Source organism: Labeo rohita, chromosome 12, assembly GCF_022985175.1.
Source record: "Labeo rohita strain BAU-BD-2019 chromosome 12, IGBB_LRoh.1.0, whole genome shotgun sequence".
NCBI lineage: Eukaryota > Metazoa > Chordata > Actinopteri > Cypriniformes > Cyprinidae > Labeo > Labeo rohita.
Genome location: NC_066880.1, coordinates 6847588 through 6870241, shown reverse-complemented (window position 1 = coordinate 6870241; position 22654 = coordinate 6847588). Strand labels below are relative to the sequence as shown.

At 40.0% G+C, this 22654-nt stretch overlaps 1 protein-coding gene across 6 annotated transcripts in view; it reads right to left on the bottom strand.

The window, feature by feature from the left end:
• Positions 1-22654, bottom strand: part of sdk2b (sidekick cell adhesion molecule 2b) — a 375983-nt gene that overhangs the window by 89150 nt on the left and 264179 nt on the right. For all 6 annotated transcript variants that reach the window (XR_007828797.1, XM_051123673.1, XM_051123676.1 and 3 more), the window contains exons 3-4: positions 6206-6312; positions 2024-2171 (exon numbers count right to left, since the gene is read on the bottom strand). Coding sequence is in view for 5 of the 6 variants with exons in the window: in XM_051123673.1 (XP_050979630.1) it covers positions 2024-2171; positions 6206-6312 (255 nt within the window). In the remaining variant the exon portion in view is untranslated. The remainder of the gene's footprint in view (positions 1-2023; positions 2172-6205; positions 6313-22654) is intronic.

The window sequence follows — 22654 nt, the reverse complement described above, 5'->3', positions numbered from 1 at the left end:
GGGAAGGCAGAGAGAGTGTGAGGAAGACAGAGAAAAAACATAACTGGAAACTGTAATTGGAAATATTTGGACACATCATTCAGAGGCTTTGCATTGCCAGCTGATGCAACGAAATTCACTAATTCATTGTGTCGACAAAACCACTAGACAGACAGACAGAACAAACAAACTAATGACAGAAAGAATTATAGATAAATAAACCAACAGACAGATTGAAACAACAGAATAAACAACAGAATGATAGACAGACAGTCAGTATGAACAAACGGACGAACAAACAAACAAATGACTAATGAACAAACAAACAACAGAACAAATTATAGACAGACAGACAGAATGAATTAACAAACAAATAAATGGATGAACGGACAAATGAAAGGAGGAACGAACAAACAATAGAACAAAACATAGATAGACAGACAGGCAGAACGAACAAATGAATTAACGAACGAACTAATGAATGAACAAACAAACAAACAAATGAACAAACTAATGAACGAACAAACAACAGAACAAATTATAGACAGACATACAGACAGAACGAACGGACAAACAAATGAACGGACAAACAAATGAATGAAAGAATAAATTAACAAATGTATGAATGAACAGATGAATGAATAAACAAACAAACAAATGAATGATTTAACAAACAAATGAATGAACAAACAATAGAACAAATTATAGGTAATCAGATAGAACGAACAAATGAATGAACAAACAAATGAACTAACAAATGAATGAACGAACAAATGAATGAACGAACAAGCAACAGAACAAATTTTAGGTAGACAGGCAGACTTAACGAATGAACAAACAAATGAACAGATGAATGAATGAACAAACAAACAAACAAATGAATGAACAAATGACAACAATAGAACAAATTATAGACAGACTGAATGAATGAACAAACAAACAAATGAACTAACGAATGAATGAACAAAAACAACAGAACAAATTATAGACAGACAGAACAAACAAACAAATCAACAAACGAACACCAAATGAATGAACAAACAAACAAACATCAAATTATAGACAGTCAGACAGAATGAATGAACAAACTAGCAAATGAACAAATGAATGGTTGATTTGTTCTGTTGTTTGTTTGTTCATTCGTTTGTTCATACGAATGAACAAACAAACAACAGAACAAATTATAGACAGACTGGATGAACGAACAAACGGACGAATGAATTAAACAAATGAATGAACGAACAAACAAACATCAAATTATAGATAGAATGAATGAACAAACTAGCAAATGAACAAAAGAATGAATGAACAAACGAATGAACAAACAAACAACAGAACAAATTATAGACAGAACAACTGCATGAATGACAGACAGAACGAACAAGAGATCAAACGGTCAAAAGAATGCACAAATAATCAAATGAAGAAATTGATTGAGATAAATATTGAGACAGACAGACAGACAGATATATAGATAGATAGACAGATAGAGAGAGAGAGAGAGAGACAGACAGATAGACAGACAGATGATAGATAGATAAATAGACAGACAGACAGATGATAGATAGACAGACAGACAGACAGACAGACAGATAGATAGATAGATAGATAGATAGATAGAGACAGGCAGACAGACAGACAGATAGATAGATAGATACATAGATAGACAGATGATAGATAGATAGACAGACAGACAGACAGACAGATAGACAGATACATAGATGTTTTTGTTCTGCAGACATTTAGTATTTGACTCCAGAAAAACAGTTGGCTTCTCATAACTTATCAGGGTTTTTGAGATCACTCATGCTAGCAAATCAATAAATGCTTATATGACAACAAACAATCACCTCCAGAAGCTCACAAACACATTCAGAAACACACCTGGAGGCGATAAAACAGTGTGTATCTCCAGACTAGATGTATAGTTACAAAGACCCCTCAAAAACAATCAAGCACAATCAGTCTGCTTGCGGAAAGAAAAAGATAAAGACACAATAAAGGCGGAATAGGAAAAAGAAACCCAACAGATCCACAAACTTACATGCGACTGCTGGGAGGGATTTTGCGTCCGTCTCTGAACCAGGTCACCTGTGGTTGAGGGAAACAGCGAATGTGAGGTGCCGGTATTACGGCTCCTTCTCCTTGGGATACGGCTTGGACTCGTTCGCCTTCCTCAAAACTTCCCATATCTATAGACAAACACAAAGCAAATATGCATGTGTTAAAACTCTTATATAGTGCATATGTTAGCATTAAGCATTAGACGTCTGTCTAAATACTGACTCATAACTCCACTACAAATACAAACAGACAAATTTCTGGTACAAGTGCCTACACAAGTGGATAAAAACAGTTGCAGTATTAACATTTGTCGTTTTGCCAGAGACACACAGCAGAATTTTCCAGTGTTTTCTAGTGTCTTTCACCATCTGCTTCAGTTGGGCAGTGTTTGACAGACGTGCTCTGACACAGCGCCAGACATCGTCGTGGCTGCCGTCGGACTGGGGATGATATGTGCCAGCTAGCTATCGGCCATGACAGTGACCAGAACTGACTCATCCGAACGGACGTTCGCCATGCGTTAAATCAGCAGTCATTCTTATTTACACCTCTATCTGATTCAGCAGAACGTCCTTATTGCAGGAACACGGACATGAGTAGCTAACCAAACATAAATGTATTCCTTCCAGCCAATCGTACGTAAAAATCCCTTTGTAGAGCAACTTTTCCTCTCAACTTGTATGTTTTAAAAGGGCAGCATACCTAAAAATGAACATTTTTGTCATCATTCACTCACCCTGATGTTATTCCAACCCTGCGTTATTATTACTTTCATAAATAACAAAAGAAGGTCTAAGGCAGAATGTCAGAGGAATAATGAAAGTAATATGGGGTCGGAATGACATGAGGGTGAATAAATGACAAAACTTTCACTTCTAGATGAACTATTTCTTTTGTCACCAAAGAAAGTTAGTAACGAACACCATTTCTGCCGCACGGCGTGGAAGAGATTTCTAAATCAAAGGCAGCGTCTTTAATATCGAGAGCATTATTCATCAAAAAAGCTAATTACGGAAAACCACTTAAAAAATAATACAATATCCAGCGTGGCAATGTCCTGCCTTTGATATCACAATGTCGTTTCCTGTGTATCGACTCCTGTATTTGATTTCTCTCACTTCATCTTTCAAATGAAACGAAAGGTAATTGGATGTCAATTATTGCACAGGTGCTTGAAAAGGAAATGAGGAAAGAAAATAAGGTCTAAGTACTTCCATCTTGTCCAGAAGTGAAGTACCTGCACACATCCTGATATGAAAGGCCATAATAAGAAGCGATGGACTGATACATCAGCCAGGCTGAATAATTGGACAACAGTCAGCCATTTTTAAGATTATTAGCATGGACCGCTAACCGAGAGCACATGGCGATTCGCAAATGTGAATAGACTGACATATCAGCTGATAATAACATTTTGAAAATTTTGAGAATACGCAAACTGCTTATAAGTCTGGAGTTGGTGTTTGATCAAAAACCCAGTAAAATATTGTGTAGTCTTATTGCAATTTAAAATATCTATTTTAATATATTTTAAAATGTAATTTATTCCTGTGATGCAAAGCTGAATTTTCAGCATCATTACTCCAGTCTTTAGTGTCACATGATCCTTCAGAAATCATTCTAATATGCTGATTTGGTGCAAGTTTTAATCAAATAAACAGCATTTATTTGAAATAGTAATCTTTTGTAACACTATACATGTCTTTACCAACACTCTTGGTCAATTTAATGCATCCTTGCTAAATAAAAGTACTAATTTCTTAAAAAAAAAAAAAAAAAAAAAATATATATATATATATATATATATATATATATATAAATAATACAGCTGCAAGCAGCAATTACAGGGCCAAGCATTAGGCAAGCAAGCATCAAAGCAACTGAAGCAATGAGTAATTGAAGCCATTTTAAGACGATTTTAGTCAAAACGGGTAAAAAATCATAAAAACAACCACTAGTAATGTAATTCAATGCGTTATCAGTTTTGACCAATAAGTGGCACTGTTATCAAATCAATGTGGTGTGTTCAGTGAGTGACACAAAGTTTAGTGTCAGTATGTATTCAATATGGAGTCATTTTTCCATCATGGTTTCGTCCATCCATAACTTTGTGTCAGCACAGTCTGAAGATGATCTGACTCAATTTTGGTGAAAATCGGATGAACGGTTGTGGAGGAGTTTGAATAAAAATGGCGGACCAGAAATTCGGTATAATAATTGGTATCTATGTGGTCGGCATGACCCAAAGAATATTTTGAGACAATATTCATTACAACAGGTTAATGCAAACAAAATTTATTAGCATTTTTGGAAATTTCATTATTAATGTTTAATGAATTGTGTATCACTTCTGACCAATAGGTGGCGCCATTACCGAATTGATGTGGCGTGGTCAGTGTGAGGTGACAATAGCACATACAAAGTTTGGTGTAAATATTTCAAAGCTTTGCAGAGATACAGCCTCAGATGCAGTTTGGCATCTTTCCAGCAAATTCGTTGATGCGTTAAACGAAAACGGTTCCATATATCACCAAGAAATCCATAACTTTTTGCCAGCATGGTCTGAAAATGTCCAAAGTCAAATTTGGTAAAAAACGGACCAACGACTTAGATGGAGTTCGAAAAGTAGGCTTTCAACTTGAATCAAAATGGCAGACAGGAAGTTGGGCCAATTTTGGCATAATTGGTATCATTGTTCTCAGCATGACCCAAGGAATACATTGAGATTTCATCACAATAGTCCAATTTAATCAAATGTTATTAGCATTTTATGAAATTTCTTTAAAAGTTCTGACCACAAGGTGGCGCTGCCCCTAAACGTTTTGAGTGCGGTCAGGGCATGGTGCCGAAGACACACACCGAGTTTCTAACAATATGACAATGTGTTTGTAATTTTACAACAAAATTCAAAATGGCCAACACCCAAAATGGCTGACATGGGAAAACTGGGTATGGCTCGACTCAGCATGGTCCACTGAATCTAAAGCAAACCATTGATTATAAGCAAAAATAGGCATTTTTTCATATCTTCTGACCACTAGGTGGCACTGTGCCGAAACACTGCAGGTAGCCTCAGGTCATACTTATAACACACACCAAGTTTGGTTTCAATACGCCAAACCGCTGCGGAGATATAGCCTCACATCCATTTTTGTGTGTTTTTCGTAGAATTCGTTTGCGCATTATTTGAGAACAGTTTGACTAATCAACTGAACTTTTCGCAAACATGGTCTGAAGATGATCTGAGGAAATTTTGGTGAAAATCAGACAAACCGTCTAGGACGAATTTGAAAAAGTAGATTTTTCGAACGATTAAAAATAGCGAATAAACTAAACCGTACAATTTTTTAATTTAGGTGTACATTCTACTCGGCATGAGCCAAGGATTCAGAGGCTCTTCTGTGCCTTACAGTTCAAAAGCTATTAGCATAAACATGAGTGAAACTTTGGACAAGTGGTGGCGCCAGAGAGTTCGGGTTAGAGACTGTGTGCCAAATTACACAACTTTACAATGGACTTATTAGTGGAAGAAGAAAAGAAAACGGAAGAAGAAGAAAAAGAACGCCAGTGGATACAATAGGTGCTTTCGCACCTTCGGTGCTTGGCCCCTAAATATGTTGTGTATCTTTCAGCTAGCAAGTCAGGCACAGATTTTTCTATGGATCGAACATGGATCAGTGAGGAGGAAGTGAACGAGGAGCTGAGTGATTACAGACAGGAAGTTGTCTTTGCTTCACTCACACACTCCGCCGAAAAAAATCAAACTTCGATAATGACTGGAAATAGCCGGCGAGAGGTCAGTGGGCAGTGAAACTTGAATCTGGCTTGAAACACCAGAGACTTGCCACTCGGTTCAAGCACAGCAGCTGTTCCTCATGCTAAACAGATTATAAAACGGAGGAATGAATTAAATTCTGAGAGAGAGCGAAGCGATTGGTCGACACAACCTCATCAATCTAATGAGGAAGTTAGAGTGGACCAGCTGTGGCATTGCAGAGGGGCTTTTAATGAAACAGGTACGCCACCTCACCAACAGCTGCCGTTCCTACAAAACACACACACACATACTAGGGAACAATTTGACCGTCTGGTAACAATTGCACATGCAAGGACCAACAAACATAGAAATCCAAAGTGGTTGAGAGTTACTATGGTTACTCACATGCCACTTGCACTTCAGTTCTCCTCTGTAACAACGCTCCGACTCTGTTCCTCACAATACACCGATAGAAGCCAGCATGCGATCTGTCCAGAGATGGTATCAAATACCTGTAAGAGATAACACATAGTGGGTTTACTCTTTAATGACTACGCATCAAGCATAAAATAATGCCCAACTGTCAGAGTGCCTTTGATAAGCAGTTCATAAGTGTTCTATGTATATTTTATATGTACAAATGACTCTCATTCATTCTGTCACTGCAGTCCTTCTCAAAGCGAGCATTTCTGTAATCTGTCAAAACCCTCAGGCTCTCACACGCACTTTTCATTTCAACATATGTTACTTATCTTTTATAGAGCACACCAGAGAGAATATAAATATGGCTATAAAGTGTTTTCTATATATTCCCATCTCATTGTGATGACCTTGAATTTCTCTGCTTCAGTGCAGATGCAAAATGCAAATATGCTTGCATTACCACCTTCCCCTCAGTAGGTGGCGCTCTAACATACACAATGACTGTGTGAAATAAGTAAAATAAGCTGCCCTAAGTTTTAGTGAGTCCCTCATTATTTATATCATAGCAAATATGGCAGAAAACCATCTAAGACCACAGAGCCATTAATTACATGCTTGTTGTTCATTTATGAAAGACTGAATCACAGAGAACATGACTTTGATTTTAACGTATAATCACTGATAAAACTCACGGCAATTATTTCTATCTTTATAAAGGATACAGAAAAAAACATTACCCGTAAACTTCAAGTACAGTAAGTTTTTTTTTTTAATAATTGATTTAACATGCATACGAGTGACATTACACTCAAAATATTGATTTATTTATTTTTTGCTCACTAAGCCTGCATTAATTTAATCCAAAGTACAGCAAAAAGAGTAAAACATTTTTTTTATATTTTTACTATTTAAAATAACTGTTTTCGATTTGAATATATTTTAAAATGTAATTTATTCCTGTGATCAAAGCTAAAATTTCAGCATCATTACCCCAGTCACATGACCCTTCAGAAATGATTCTAATATGCTGATTTGCTGTTCATAAAACATTTATTATGATTATTATTATCAAGGATCAGCATTTATCTGAAATAAAAGGCTTTTGTAACATGATATACATTATATCATTCAAAAGCTTGGAGTCAGTATATTTTTTTAAAGCAAAGATGCTTTAAATTGAACAAATGTGATGATAAAGACATTTATAATGTTAAAAAAGCTTTCTGTTCCAGATTAATGCGATTCTTCTGAAGTTTCTATTCATCAAAAGAACCTGAAAAAAATCTAGTCAGCTATAATCTACTCAACATAAAATATACTCAACTTAAAATAAGAATAAATGTTTTTGGAGCAGGAAATCAGAATATTAGAATGATTTCTGAAGGATCTTGTGACTGTAATGATGCTAAAAAAAATCAGCTTTGACATCACAGGAATAAATAACATTTTAAAATATATTCAAATAGAAAACAGTTATTTTAAATAGCAAAAATATTTCAAAATTTTACTGTTGTTGCTGTACTTTGGATCAAATAAATGCAGGGTTTGTAAGCAGAAGAGACTTCCTTAAAAAAAAAAAAAAATCTCAAAAACTTTTGACTGGAACTGTAAGTGACACTAAATTCACATATTTTTAATAATAAAAAATATCTTGAACTTTATATTCATCAAATAATCTTAAAAATGGTTTCCACAAAACTACTAAGCAGCACAAATGTTTTCAACTTTTATGATAAGATAAAAAATTTCTGAAGGATCATGTGACACCGAAGACTGGAGTACTGACTAATCAAAACTCAGTTTTGCCATCACAGGAATAAATTAAAATTTAAATCATTTTTAAGAATTTTTACTCTACTTTTTCTTTTGAAAAGTATGGGGAAAAAAACTCCCCAACCCAACCTCAAACTTTTGCAAAGTAGTGGATGAAAGTGCTAAGATAAGAGATTCTATATAGTATGTAATTGGCTTAATCTCAAACAGCTTCTCTTTAAGATGACTTCAACCGTTAGCGAGTAGCTTTTCTCTTTGTACACACCAGCTAAAACTTCATTACTTTAATTTACCTCTTATTGTGAAGTGGATGAAATCGGATCATCTTCCAGACCATTTTAATTCAGTCAAACCACATTTTCTCTCAGCCCGACTGACCTGAACTCAAATTAAAATGACCTGAAGGCCCATGGGCCACGCATTACTGGGCCAGAATGCTCTCCAGCCTCATGGATCAATGATAGAGAGAGATAAAAGAATGAAACTGCACAGAAATAAGCGCGATAGAGGGAAGGAATGCGAGAGGGAGAGGGAGATGAGGAAGAAACTCCGCGTTTCGATCTAGATGCTTTAAAAAGCCATTGACCTCAGATGGCAATCAATACAAACAATGGAGTAGAGACAGTAAAGAGATCTGTCCAGACACAAAGAATGAGACTGAGAGAGAAGAAGAGAAAGATAATGAGAGCAAAGAAAGAACATAATGTGAAAAATAAGAAACAAGAAAAAGATAACAAAAAAAGATGAGGGTGATAGAGAGATGGACACAGAAACGCATGCAAACAGGAAAACAACAAGAGGACAGCGATTGATTAGCCGGACTCTGTTAGAAGGTCAGTTGTGTGGCTATTCAGTCAAGGCTTCAATGTTGTCTGTCACTCAAACTACTAGCATCTTATTTCCAATAGACTGCCATTCTGTTGCATTAGTGTTGAAACGAACGTAATTTCCCATGTACATTATATTTACCAGAACACACGATTGACTGCTAGAAATTTGTCAGCTGGTAGTTTTTAAACAATCCTTTCTATCATGGTTACACACTCACGTAACATTGCTGTGCAACGAAAACATTTTTGTGGGTTTTTAAGCATTGCAAGTGATTTCAAACCGTTAAAATGCAACCAGGAGCGAAAGAGAACTCATTATGCTATATGTGCACGCTGTCTGAGAGACGCTGCTCACAAAGCATGGAAGTATTGACGGAAGTTATTTTTGCTGCTTTATACAGTCGAATGGTTAAATACACACCCTTGTATCTGTCAAAATGCCTGTCTTTGCAAAGACCCTTGTAAAAACAAACATCCTTTTTCTTAGGAGAAAGAAAACAAGTGTAACAGTATATTGGATCCAGGCAGCTCTTAAAGGAGTAGTCCACTTCCAGAACAACAATTTACAGATAACGTACTCACCCCCTTGTCATCCAAGATGTTCATGTCTTTCTTTCTTTAGTCGTAAAGAAATTGTGTTTTTGAGGACAACATTTCAGGATTTTTCTCCATAAAATGGACTGATATGGTGCCCCGAGTTTGAACTTCCAAGAGGCAGTTTAAATGCGGCTTCAAACGATCCCAAATGCGGTTGTAAACGATCCCAGCCGAGGAAGAAGGGTCTTATCTAGCGAAACGATCAGTTATTTTCATTTTTAAAAAATACAATTTAAATACTGTTTAATCTCAAATGCTCGTCTTATCTTGCTCTCCCTGAACTCTGTGTATTCTGACTGTGTATTCTGGGTATGTCGAAAAACTCTGACCGTATTTTCTCCCTCAACTTCAAAACTCATTTTAAAATCCAAGTACCAACCCAGTGTTTGCAAAGTGAACATGCAAAGAAGATCAAACACCCTTAATAAAGAAGGTAAAACAGTAATATAGGACAATTTTGAAGTTGGGGGAGAAAGTACGGTCAGAGTTTTTTGACATACCCTAACTGTCTTTAGCTAGAATACACAGAGTTCAGAGAGAGTGAGACAAAACGACTGTTTGACATTAAAAAGTATATAAACTGTATTATTTTTATGAAAATAACCAATTGATTCGCTAGATAAGACCCTTCTTTCTCGGCTAGGATCATTTACAACCACATTTGGGATCGTTTGAAGCCACATTTAAACTGCATTCCACTATATGGAGAAAAATGCTGAAATGTTTTCCTCAAAAAACATAATTTCTTATGACTAAAGAAAGAAAGCCATGAATATTTTCGATGACAAGGGGGTGAGTACATTATCTGTAAATTGTTGTTCTGAAAGTGGACTTCTCCTTTAAAGTGAAGTGATTAATATGTCATTCATATTAATTAAACAACAAAAGAGAGAAAATGTCTCACTGCTCTTGACAAAATCAATTTGTAACTTTAATAAGAAGAAATATATATTATTCACACAGTGAAGAATATGCAGTGTTTTTATACATTTTATGAATTTATGTAGCATTTCTAATTTATTATTTATTTGTTCTACTGTGTTTTTTGTCCTATTGTTTGTAATTAGTTTTTTTTTTATTCTTGTTAATCACTGACTGTTTACTTGTTTTCAGTGAGCTTAAGAACTTATATTTATTTATTTTTTATTTTTTTGTGATATTGACACTGGTGACAAGAATTATGAATTTCTACAAAAATATGTATATGAAGTTATATAGACCAACAAACCTGAGACATTGCAAAGCTACGGTAGAAATATAGAATGAAAATGAAATGAAAGTCCTGACTTTTTATAAAAAATAGAAGCGGATGGATATTCAAAAGAATCTGTACTTGTAGCCTGACCACAGATGAATAGAATAGAATAGAACAACCCTACATTTTAACAAAAAAAATAAATAAATAAATGTAAAAAAATAACATTTTATTTATTATATATTTATATGTAATATTATTTATATATATATATATATATATATATATATATATACAAACGGTGCATTAAGAGCCTGGGGGTGAAAACGTTTTTTCTTATTTTGCCTAAATGTTGCCTAATTTTTTCATTTAGTACTGCCTTTAAGAGGCTACAGAAGATACATACATGTTTAAATTTACCCTGATCTTCAAATTTAAAAAGTTTTGACCTCTTGGCTCTCAATGCATGGTTTTTCCTTCTGGAGCATCAGTGAGCGTTTGAACCATCTGTAATAGTTGCATATGAGTCCCTCAGTTGTCCTCAGTGTGATGGATCAAAAGATGGATCTCAAAATCATACAGTCATTGTTGGAAAGGGTTCAAATACACAAAAATGCTGGAAAACAGAATTTGTGGGACCTGAAGGATTTTTCTGAAGAACAGTGGGCAGTTTAACTGTTCAGGCCAAACAAGGGACTTATGAACAACTATCACCAAAATAACAAAAAAAATCAGTGGTGGATCATTCCGGTAACAACACAGTATCAAGGGGATGTAAACTTTTGAACAGGGTCATTTTTTATATATATTAACAAAACTGCTAATATTAACTGCTAATATTAACCACACTGCTCACTACAGCTCACATTTCTGAAATTATATTAAAAAGTGCATATAAATTTTAGTCATTTCATAACACTTTTTCTTCATTACTATCTTTAGATTTTTACCTGATGCCCTTCAAAATACATTAAATAAACTGTTATTCAGAAACTTAAAACATACTTGAACATTACTCAAGTAATTGTCTGAATGAAAGGCATTTTTATATAAATGTACTTTTGAATCAATCAACAGATCTACAAAAATGAGCATCACATATAAAGATATATATAAAGTAACCATATAAAGGTCTTAGATTTGTAGAAGAGCTGTTAGTGGTTATTATCTGGTCCCACACTGACTCCAGACCTGTAGTTTAACCTACCGCTCACCGTGAGAGACTAAGATCGTGTGGGTGTGAAGGAAAATGCCTGCAGTGGTGAAATAGAGTGGTATAGGGCTTGAATGACGGGCATCTAGTTAGAAGGCAAGAGTTGAGGAGAGCTGTTATTAACAGACTATAATGAAGTATCAAACGATATTAGCGATGAGGTTAGCGGGTTGCAGATCCTGCCAGGCATGGTAAATTGCTTCTTGTGTGAAGTATATTAGCGCTAATGGACTAATTAGGAAGTTTGGGGGGCTGGTGGGGGGTATACTTTTTAGTTTGATAGCGAGACGAAGCTTCACACATGCTCCGGAACATTTGGCTGCCGTCACCCCTGCAAGCTGCAATCTCTACTAGATAAAGACAGATTCTGATTACATATACGCACTACCTTTCAAAAGTTTTGGGGTTTATAAGATTTTTTTTAATGTTAAACAGTACTAACTGTAAAACAGTTATATCGTGTAACAGTATTACAACTTAAAATAGTGTTTTTTTAATTTGAATATATTTTAAGAAGTATTTATTTCTGTGATGCAAAGGTGCATTTTCAGCAGCCATTACTGCAAACTGTGTCACATGATCATGCAGAAATCACTGCAATACGCTGCAAGCTGATTTGGTGATCAAGAAACATTTCTTATTATTATCTGATTATTATTTCTCAGAAATATATATTTATTTAACATTATAAAGGATTTTACTGTCACTTTTAATCAATTTAATTTGTCCTTACAAAATAAAATAAAATAAAATAAAATAAAATAAAATATTTTTGTGTCTGGATCTACTTTTTATTTTAATAATGAATTTATTTATTGCTTATTCAAAAAATGACATTCATTAAGAAAATTACTTAAATAAGCCTTTTATGCATGTTTCTGAATTAAAATTTATTTGGCATGTTTTACAGTACATGAAAGGATAATAATGTTTTTTTTTTGTTGTTGTTGTTTTTTTAAAGCTTTTATATATATTTTTTTTAAATAGCTTTTATATTTTTTATTTTTTATAAAGTTTTTTGAATATATGATTAGTTTGAGCATGTTTATATTGTATTTATTTAAATTAAATTATTCAAAAATATATATATTTATATTTGATCAATTTGAGAATATATATTTCCGTAATTTGTATTGATATAATCCTATAATTAATTTTTTTTTATTATAATAAAAAATGTAATGTATGTAATGTATATATATATATATATATATATATATATATAATAGAAAAAATATAATAGAACATTTTATATATATATATATATATATATATATATATATATATAATGTTCTGTCTATTATATTTTTATATATTATTATGGTAATTGAAAAATATATATACAACATATGTTATGTATTATATAATTATAGTAATTTAAAAATGTGTATTTTTGTATATATATGCAGCTAAATATTAAAACAGTGTATCAGAGATCATCAGTCAATTATGCAACAAAAAACCTAGTATGACGTTTTAGCCAAACTTTTTGAAGTATTGAGGTGGTTCGCAGTGACTTGTGGGTAAATTTCCCTCTTGTAAAGTTATGTATTGGTCTACACAACTAGAATTTCACTTTAAAGGGCCAAACACCCTGTTAAGTTCACTTCCCAGGGCATTACCACTAGCCAAATGGACATACCCATATTCTGACAGGTGGTGCTGTGACTCTGAGTTTAACCTTGCAGAGTTTTGTGAAGAATGAACCCCGCCACGAGCGGCATATATTCAGGGTGACTTCCTCTCTATCTTCCTCTCTCTCGTTCCTTCTTTCTCTAATGAATATAATTAACCTTTAAAGAGCTGCGAGCTTGTGCAGCAGGTTGAGAGAGTCAGTAGGGGCCGGGGCTTCAGACATTGATTGATTGATGTTCCAGCCAACAGAGCGCAATGTCAGGTCCCTTTAATTAGCCTTCCCTTAACGGAGAAGAGAAAGGAGCGAGATAGAGCGAGTAAGCACGGGAGCAAAAAGTAGCAGATGAAGTTCAAACGCCCCTGACTGAGCCGGCTGACAAACAGACACCCGTCTGTGCTGATGTTGCCTTGGCAACCCGTCGCTGTTGGATGAAGTGGTGGTCTGCCTCACCGTGACTTTAACCTATCAGCAGAAGCAATTCAGCAACTCCTCAAAGATGTCAAAGGAAAAGTTTCCATGAAAAAAACTTGGGCATTGATAGTTTGGTTCAATAACCTGACTCCTGCCCACAGAAGTTTATTTATACTCACAAACAAGCTTATACAACGCTATGTGGACCTAAATAATTAAAGAGACCATCGCTGGCCAGCATTACTATAGGTCTTGAGATTTTTTTTTGACCGCCTTTATTGAATTAAATCCATTTACATCACGGAATCAATGATGTTGTAAGACCCCTGGAGAGGTTAAAGAAATGAACATCAATATGTAGGGAAATACCGAAAAGGCTTGAATGCATACCGGCATAACTAAAGCTCATACGCTTTATAATTTGAGTACTGGCTGACCTTACCAATGTCCACTTTCACTAATTATGTACAAGAAAGGCTGCATTATTTACTCAAATAGTACATCTCTGATATGTAGGGCTGTCATAAACGATTATTGGCCATTTCTTTATGACAGAAATGCTACAGCCACTGTAATTTCTTGAATATGTGGATATCACAACGTGCAAACTCAAGAGTGAGGGTTTGAGCTTTTATTTTAAAATTGCGACGAACAGTATACTGAGAACGATATTGATGCATTCTCCTGTGTTTGCATAGGTTTATAAATAATTGACCTTACAAATCTGATGAAATGGCGCACATTGCCCCCAAACTCAAACCATGCAGCGATGGAGTTTGAGACGTTCCACACATTTAAATAATAACTGTTCATGAGGAGCAGCATTTACTCTGAATGGAGCCGCTCTGACACGCACATACATAACCTACAAGTATGTAAATAATTAAAGCGCATATATTAAACCTGCATCGTATTTATTAATTTAATTTAATCATAGCATTTGTGAAATTACAATAGAATTATACTTTATTATGATTTTTAAATGGGTTTAATATATCATGCAACCTTGAAAAAACAGTCTAATAATGCGTTTCATGGATTCTCGTCCATGGAATGTGCCACTTTCTGTATTTTGCCGGTTACTCAATTTTTTTTTAAATCAAGTGTTTGAACTGAATCAAGGAATTGTGACAGCGCTATTGATATGTACAATTTTTCCTACCATGGTTGATACAACTATCGCAAACTGATTGAATGTTGTGACGCAGTTATGGAGGAATCCGGAGACGTTGGATCCATCTGCAACAACTTTATTTTACACACAAACGATATCGGCAGGCAATGGTCAACAACAGCAGACTGGTGTAGTGAAGGCAGAGCAAACGGGGTAGTCAGAGTCCATGCAAAAGGTCGGGGCAGGCGGCGATCAAAGGGAATAGTCCGAGGAGATAGCGAGGGTCGATGAAGGGCAGGCAGCAGAGATTCACATACACGATAAACAGTCCGGTTGGCAACGGGTAAGCAGTCCGATAGGTAAACGCTCGGGATTGATAGCATAACTAACAAAACTTCGCAGAGAACTGGCGGGCGCGACGCTCTAAAATGGCCGACAAACAAGAGTGAACCGGAGGGACCCGGAACCGGAAGTGGAGCCCCAGGCACGGGATTGTGGGAAATGTAGTGACTAGAACTCCGGAGAGGGCTCCCGCTGGCGGGGAGAAGAGGGAGCCACAGAGACCGTTCTTGTAACAGAGCCCCCCCCCTGCGAGTGCCTCCTGGCACGAGGAGGTAACCGGCGCCGGGGTCTACCCCTTCCGCGGGGTCCCGGTCGATCTGGGTGTGATGCGTGGAAGTCCGTGGTGAGAGAAGGGTCGAGGATATCTTCGGCAGGTACCCAGGACCTCTCCTCGGGGCCAAAGTCCTCCCAGTCGACCAGGTACTGAAGACGACCCCTCCGGCGCCGGGAGTCCAGAATGGTGTTCACTCGATAGACCTCCTCGCCATCGATGATCAGGGGGGTAGGTCCCTGCGGAGCGGTCCCCTCTAGGTTCTCCACTCCCTCCGGGCGGCCAGCGGGCTTTAACAGAGACATATGAAAGGTGGGTGAGATACGGTATTCTGGTGGGAGTTCTAGTCTAAATGATACTGGGGTTATCTGACGACTGATTCGGAAAGGACCCACGTACCTGGGGCTTAGTTTTTTGCTGGGTAGACGTAGGCGTAGATCCCGGGTGGAGAGCCAGACCCATTGTCCTGGTTCGTAGGAAGGCCCGGGCGGCGTCTCCGATCGGCCTGTGTCCGAGCTCGACGGACGGCCCGTTGTAGATGAACATGGGCCCGGTTCCAAGTCTCCTCGCTCCGTTGGAACCAGGAGTTGACTGCAGGTAGATCAGAAGGCTCCCCGGACCAAGGGAACAGGGGGGGCTGGTATCCTAGAATACACTGAAACGGAGTGAGGTTAGTGGAGGGTTTGCGTATGGAGTTCTGGGCGTATTCTGCCCATAGGAGGAAACGGCTCCAGTCCTCCTGGTGGTCTTGACAGTATGAGCGTAGGAACCTGGTCAACTCCTGGTTCAGCCTCTCGACTTGTCCATTGGCCTGAGGGTGGTAGCCCGAGGTAAGGCTTACATTGACCCCCAATAGGTGGAAGAAGCTGGACCATAACCTCGAGGTGAACTGGGGGCCTCGATCGGATACAATGTCCTCTGGGAGACCATAAAAACGAAAGACGGAGTTGCACAAGGCTTCTGCGGTCTCCATAGCGGTGGGGAGCTTGGGAAAGGGGATGAGCCGACAACCCTTGGAGAAACGATCAATGACTGAGAGGATGGTGGTCTGACCGTGGGAGGAGGGAAGATCAGTGATGAAGTCTACGGCAATGTGGGACCAAGGGCGGTTAGGGACCGGGAGAGGCTGCAGAAGGCCGGCAGGAAGTTGATGAGGGGTCTTGGAGGTGTTGCATACAGAACAGCTTTTAACAAAAGTGATGGTGTCAGCACGAAGGGATCGCCACCAGAAACGGTTGCGTAGCAGCTCGATGGTGGCTTCTATCCCAGGGTGGCCGGAGCTGGGAGTACAATGAACCTCTGATAGGACTCGAGGACGCAGATGAACCGGGACGTAGGTCAAATCAGCGGGGCAGTCGACTGGAGGAGGGTCCTGAGCCTGTCCCTCAGTGATCTCAGTCATTATATCCCAGGTTACAGGGGCCAGAATGACAGACGTGGGCAGAATGGTCTCTGGTGGCGTGGTGGTGTGGTCGGGTTCGTGGATGCGCGAGAGGGCGTCCGCCTTGGTGTTCTGCGAACCGGGTCGATACGTTATTTCGAAGTGGAAGCGGGTGAAGAACAGCGCCCATCTGGCCTGACGGTGATTGAGAACCTTGGCGGAGCGAATATATTCAAGGTTTCTGTGATCGGTTAGGATGGTAAATGGATGTCGTGCACCCTCCAGCCAGTGCCGCCACTCTTCCAGGGCGAGTTTGATGGCCAACAACTCCCTGTTGCCGACGTCGTAGTTTCGTTCTGCGGGGCTGAGCTTGTGAGAGAAGTAAGCGCAGGGAAAGGTCTTGGGGGGTTGACCCTGTCGTTGAGAGAGCACAGCCCCCACGCCGGTACTGGAAGCGTCTACCTCGACGAGGAAGGGCAGGTTGGGATCTGGGTGGTGTAGAATGGGTGCGGTGGTGAACCTCTGGCGAAGCTCGTCGTAGGCCTGGATGGCAGAAGGGGTCCAGGTGAGACGAGTCTTACCCTGTTTCAGCATAGACGAGAGCGGAGCTGCCACGGTGCTAAAGTTACGGATGAACCGGCGGTAGAAGTTTGAGAAGCCTAGGAAGCGCTGCAGTTCCTTGATGGTTCTGGGGCGTGGCCAGTTGCGAACCGCATTCACCTTGGTCTCATCCATGGCGACCCCCTCTGGGCTAATGACGTAGCCGAGGAAGGATATGCTCTGCTGATGGAACTCGCACTTCTCCTCCTTAGCATACAGTTGGTGTTCTATGAGGCGCTGAAGAACGGCCCGGACATGTTGAACGTGATCAGAGTAGGAGTTCGAATAAATCAAGATGTCGTCAATGTAAATGATGACCCATCGGTTCAGCATGTCCCGAAACACGTCGTTGACGAAGGCCTGGAAATAAGAAGGACTATTGGCCAGGCCGAAGGGCATTACCTGGTACTCATAGTGCCCAGTGGTTGTGGAGAAGGCTGTCTTCCACTCGTCCCCCTCACGGATTCTGATGAGGTTGTATGCAGATCGTAGGTCCAATTTGGTGTAGATCTTGGCCGAGCGTAGCTGTTCCAAGGCTGGGGGTACCAGCGGGAGTGGATAGCGGTACTTTATGGTGATGTCGTTGAGAGCGCGATAGTCGATGCACGGGCGCAGTCCACCATCCTTCTTCTTCACGAAGAAGAACCCAGCTGAAGCAGGAGAGGTTGAGGGACGGATGAAACCCTTGGCAAGCTCCTCCTTGATGTACCGATTCATGGCCTCCGATTCTGGCTGCGAAAGAGGGAAGATGCGTCCCTTGGGAGGGACGGCCCCGGGAAGGAGATCTATGGCGCAGTCCCCCGGGCGGTGAGGAGGTAGCTGGGTCGCCTTGGTGGTGCTGAAGGCCTCAAGGAGATCCTGGTACTCGGCTGGTATGGGATCTTTGAGTTCGGTGGAGGTTGGCGTGGAGTTAGCTTGGTGGATAGGCTGAAGACAATGTTGCTTGCAGTGAGGGGACCAATGAGCGATGGTGCCTGCTGACCATGAGATGATGGGCTCGTGGTGGTTAAGCCATGGAAATCCGAGGATGATTGGTGTGCGGGGGGAAGAAATAATGAAAAACCGGATGGTTTCTTGGTGATGCGGCTCTAAGCAGAGGATGAGGTCATCGGTGGTGTGTTCAACTCTGCCGGTCCCTAACGGTCTCCCGTCAAGGGCGGCCACTGCCACAGGTGGAGCACAAGAGAGAATAGGCAGACGGTTAGTGTTGACAAAGTCCCTGTCTATGAAGTTTCCGGCGGCACCGGAGTCTATTAGTGCTGTAGTCTTCACAGAAATGTCCCTGGTCTTGAGAATTACAGGTACTTCACATTGACTAAGATGAAGATTACCAGAACTCACCGAGGTTGGTGGACGAGGTGGTCGGGTGGGGCAGGTGGCTCGGAGATGACCCGGCTGTCCACAGTACAGACAGAGATGATTCCTGATTTCGCTCCCTCTCCTCCACGGTCAGTTTAGTTGCTCCCAGCTGCATGGGTTCCGGTACGGTCGCGATGGGTGGTTGGGTCGGGGTTGGGAGGTAAAGGTTCGGCCAGGTTTGCGGGCGCGCATCACGTTGTCGATCCGGATCGAGAGGTCGATATACTGGCTGAGCGTTAGCCCCTCGTCACGGCATGCTAGCTCCACCTGGAGGTCCTGGTTGAGTCCCTTACGGTAATGTAGTTTGAGGGGGCCATCATTCCAACCACTCTGGGCCGCCAGCGTACGGAAATCTAGCGCGTAATCGGCAGCTGTACGTCGTCCCTGCTTCAAAGCCACAATTTGCTCCCCCGCCTCGCTGCTCTCTGGCTTGGGCTGAAATACCTCCTTAAAGCTCTGTAGAAATGTAGCAAACGAGGGAAAAGCGGGCCGTCCCACATCCCAGACCGCGGTGGCCCACTCTAAAGCTCTACCAGTGAGAAGGGAACAAACGAAAGCAATCTTACCCTCATCAGTAGGATATAGATGCGGCTGCTGGCTGACAAACAGGGTGCATTGGAGAAGAAACCCCTTGCATTTGGATGGCGCACCGTCGAATTTCTCCGGGAACGCTAGCCGGGGGCTCGCGGTGATGGGCGCGGCCGCCGCGGGTGGAATGGCGGCCGGAGGTGGAGCGGGAGGGGTCGCGACCTGCAACCCCGTATGGCCTGAACAAGCTGCTCGGTGAGTGCGGAGAGGTGATCCAATTGTTGCTGGTGACGCGTCAGAACAGAGGCTTGAGCGGATACTTCTGACGCGATCTGGCTCGTTGTCGCTGGATCCGTTGGTGGCGAAGTTTTCTGTGACGCAGTTATGGAGGAATCCGGAGACGTTGGATCCATCTGCAACAACTTTATTTTACACACAAACGATATCGGCAGGCAATGGTCAACAACAGCAGACTGGTGTAGTGAAGGCAGAGCAAACGGGGTAGTCAGAGTCCATGCAAAAGGTCGGGGCAGGCGGCGATCAAAGGGAATAGTCCGAGGAGATAGCGAGGGTCGATGAAGGGCAGGCAGCAGAGATTCACATACACGATAAACAGTCCGGTTGGCAACGGGTAAGCAGTCCGATAGGTAAACGCTCGGGATTGATAGCATAACTAACAAAACTTCGCAGAGAACTGGCGGGCGCGACGCTCTAAAATGGCCGACAAACAAGAGTGAACCGGAGGGACCCGGAACCGGAAGTGGAGCCCCAGGCACGGGATTGTGGGAAATGTAGTGACTAGAACTCCGGAGAGGGCTCCCGCTGGCGGGGAGAAGAGGGAGCCACAGAGACCGTTTATACAATTTGTTTATATTTAGTCTAAAAAAACATTCTCGCCTAAACTACATTCAGTGACACAAAATCAGTATTATTTTTAAAATTATAGTGGATTTGGGCACCCGCCATGACACTTAGAGACAGTCGCAAGCGAAGTAATGCAAACTGTGAAATGGTTGAAGCTCCGATATCACTAGAATATCGTACTCCTCTCAGCCAATCAGATCCGAGAACCAGAAAGAACTGCTATATAAATATATAACACCCATAAGACCTTCATATATCTTCAGAACACAAATAAATATTTTTTTGGATGAAAGCCGAGAGCTTTCTGACCCTGCACAGACGTTCAAGGCCCAGAAAGGTAGTAAGGACATCATTAAAAAAATTCATGTGAACGCGAGTTGAAGACAGAGAAGAGAATAAATTGTTGAATAAAGTCGTTATTTTTGTTTTCTTTGTGCACAAAAAGTATTCTCGTAGCTTCATAAGATTACAGTTGAACCACTGTGGCCACATGGACTATTTTAACAACATCCTTACCACCTTTCTGGGCCTTGAAAGTTTCAGTTGCGTTGCTGTCTATGCAGGGTCAGAAAGCTCTCGGATTTCATCAAAAATATCTTAATTTGTGTTTCGAAGATGTTTTACGGGTTTGGAACGACATGAGGGTAACTAATTAATAACAGAATTTTCATTTTTGGATGAACTATCCCATTCTTGGTGGAAAAACTACATTCCTCATGATTTTGCAAAAACATCTCCACCAGTCAGAAAATCGAAGCAAGAATACTACACCAGAGGCCATAGAGTCCGGAGTCTAGAGTCAACTTTCCTATGCTCTCCACCTGTTTAAATATATTATATATGCATATTTGGCAATAAACATAAAATATATTACTATAGAGAGTTGGCAGGCACTGTTCGCTCTTTTATAATTCTGTATCCTGTTTGCTACCTCGATTCAAATTCTGTCTAAATTGAGCTGTTGAATTTTAAAACCCATTCTCAATACAATTCTGAATGTTGCACCACCCTGGCATGAACTGCATACTTATGAACATATTCAACACTGTCTGTAAGGTCAGACTGCAACAATTCCATCGGGAGGTTACTGGAAACCAGATTATGGATGCACTCATGCATACACAGATATAACACCAGATGCGCACACACACATACAGTTACACTGAAAGAATGCTGGTTGGAAGTTTCATATTTCAGGTGCAGAAGAGAATCCATTAGCATTGTCTGGACTGAAAGCTCCTCTTAGCGAGTGTGTTGGTATCAGGTCACAAACATCCAGAAGGCATCACAACAGACCACACTAATGTTTACACGAATCAAGAAAACAACAGAACTCTTTGACATCGCATAGTTTCAAGCAAGAAGAATGAAAGGAAGAAAGCAGGTCTTTTTGTACAGACCTATGCTGCAGGTGATTCAATTTGCTAGGAGCGAAACGCAGGCGCTGTTACGGGAAGCAATGATAACATCTGCTGCCTATAGAATAATCAGTGCATATAGTTGATGAATGGCACAGCCTTTCAGTAACCAAACAACAGCGGTACTTGCTGTTATGGTGACACTAATGGCAGGGATGTTGAAATAAGAAAAGGATGTTTGCTTATATAAGAGGCTAAGAGAGTTTTTATGGGCATACTAGTGAAGCACTGCTCTTATTTCAGTATCGGAGAACTGTAAAACTGTTTATTTGACTAGGAGTCAATGACTTCAACGCAACAGATTTTAAAGCTGCTTTAAATGATCAATGCATAGAAAACGTATTTAGATTAAAACTCTACAAATTTCTAAATTATCTACATCTGGTTCTATATAGTGAACCACATTTTTACAAGGGAAGCAACAAAAAACCCCCCCACTGAGCTTCACTGAATGGAGTATGATGAAAAAAGTTTCATTTTTTGGGTAATCTATACCTTTAAAGGAACAGTTCATCCAAAAATAAATAAAATACTCATCCTCAGGCCATCAAAAATGCAGACAAATATGTTTCTTCATCAGAGCAGATTTGGAGAAATTTAGCATTACATCATTTGCTCACCAGTGGATCCTCTGGAGTGAATGGGTGCCGTCAGAATGAGAGTCCAAATGTCTGATACAAAACATCACAATAATCCACTTCAGTCCATCACTTAACATCTCGTTAAGTAAAATCCTGCATGTTTGTAAAAACAAATATTTTGATCAGCTTGCTTGGACTGTCATTCTGACAGCACCCATTCACTGCAGAGGATCCATTGGTGAACAAGTGATGCAATACTAAATTTCTGCAATAAAGAAACAAACTCATCTACAACTTGGATGGACTGAGAGTGAGTAA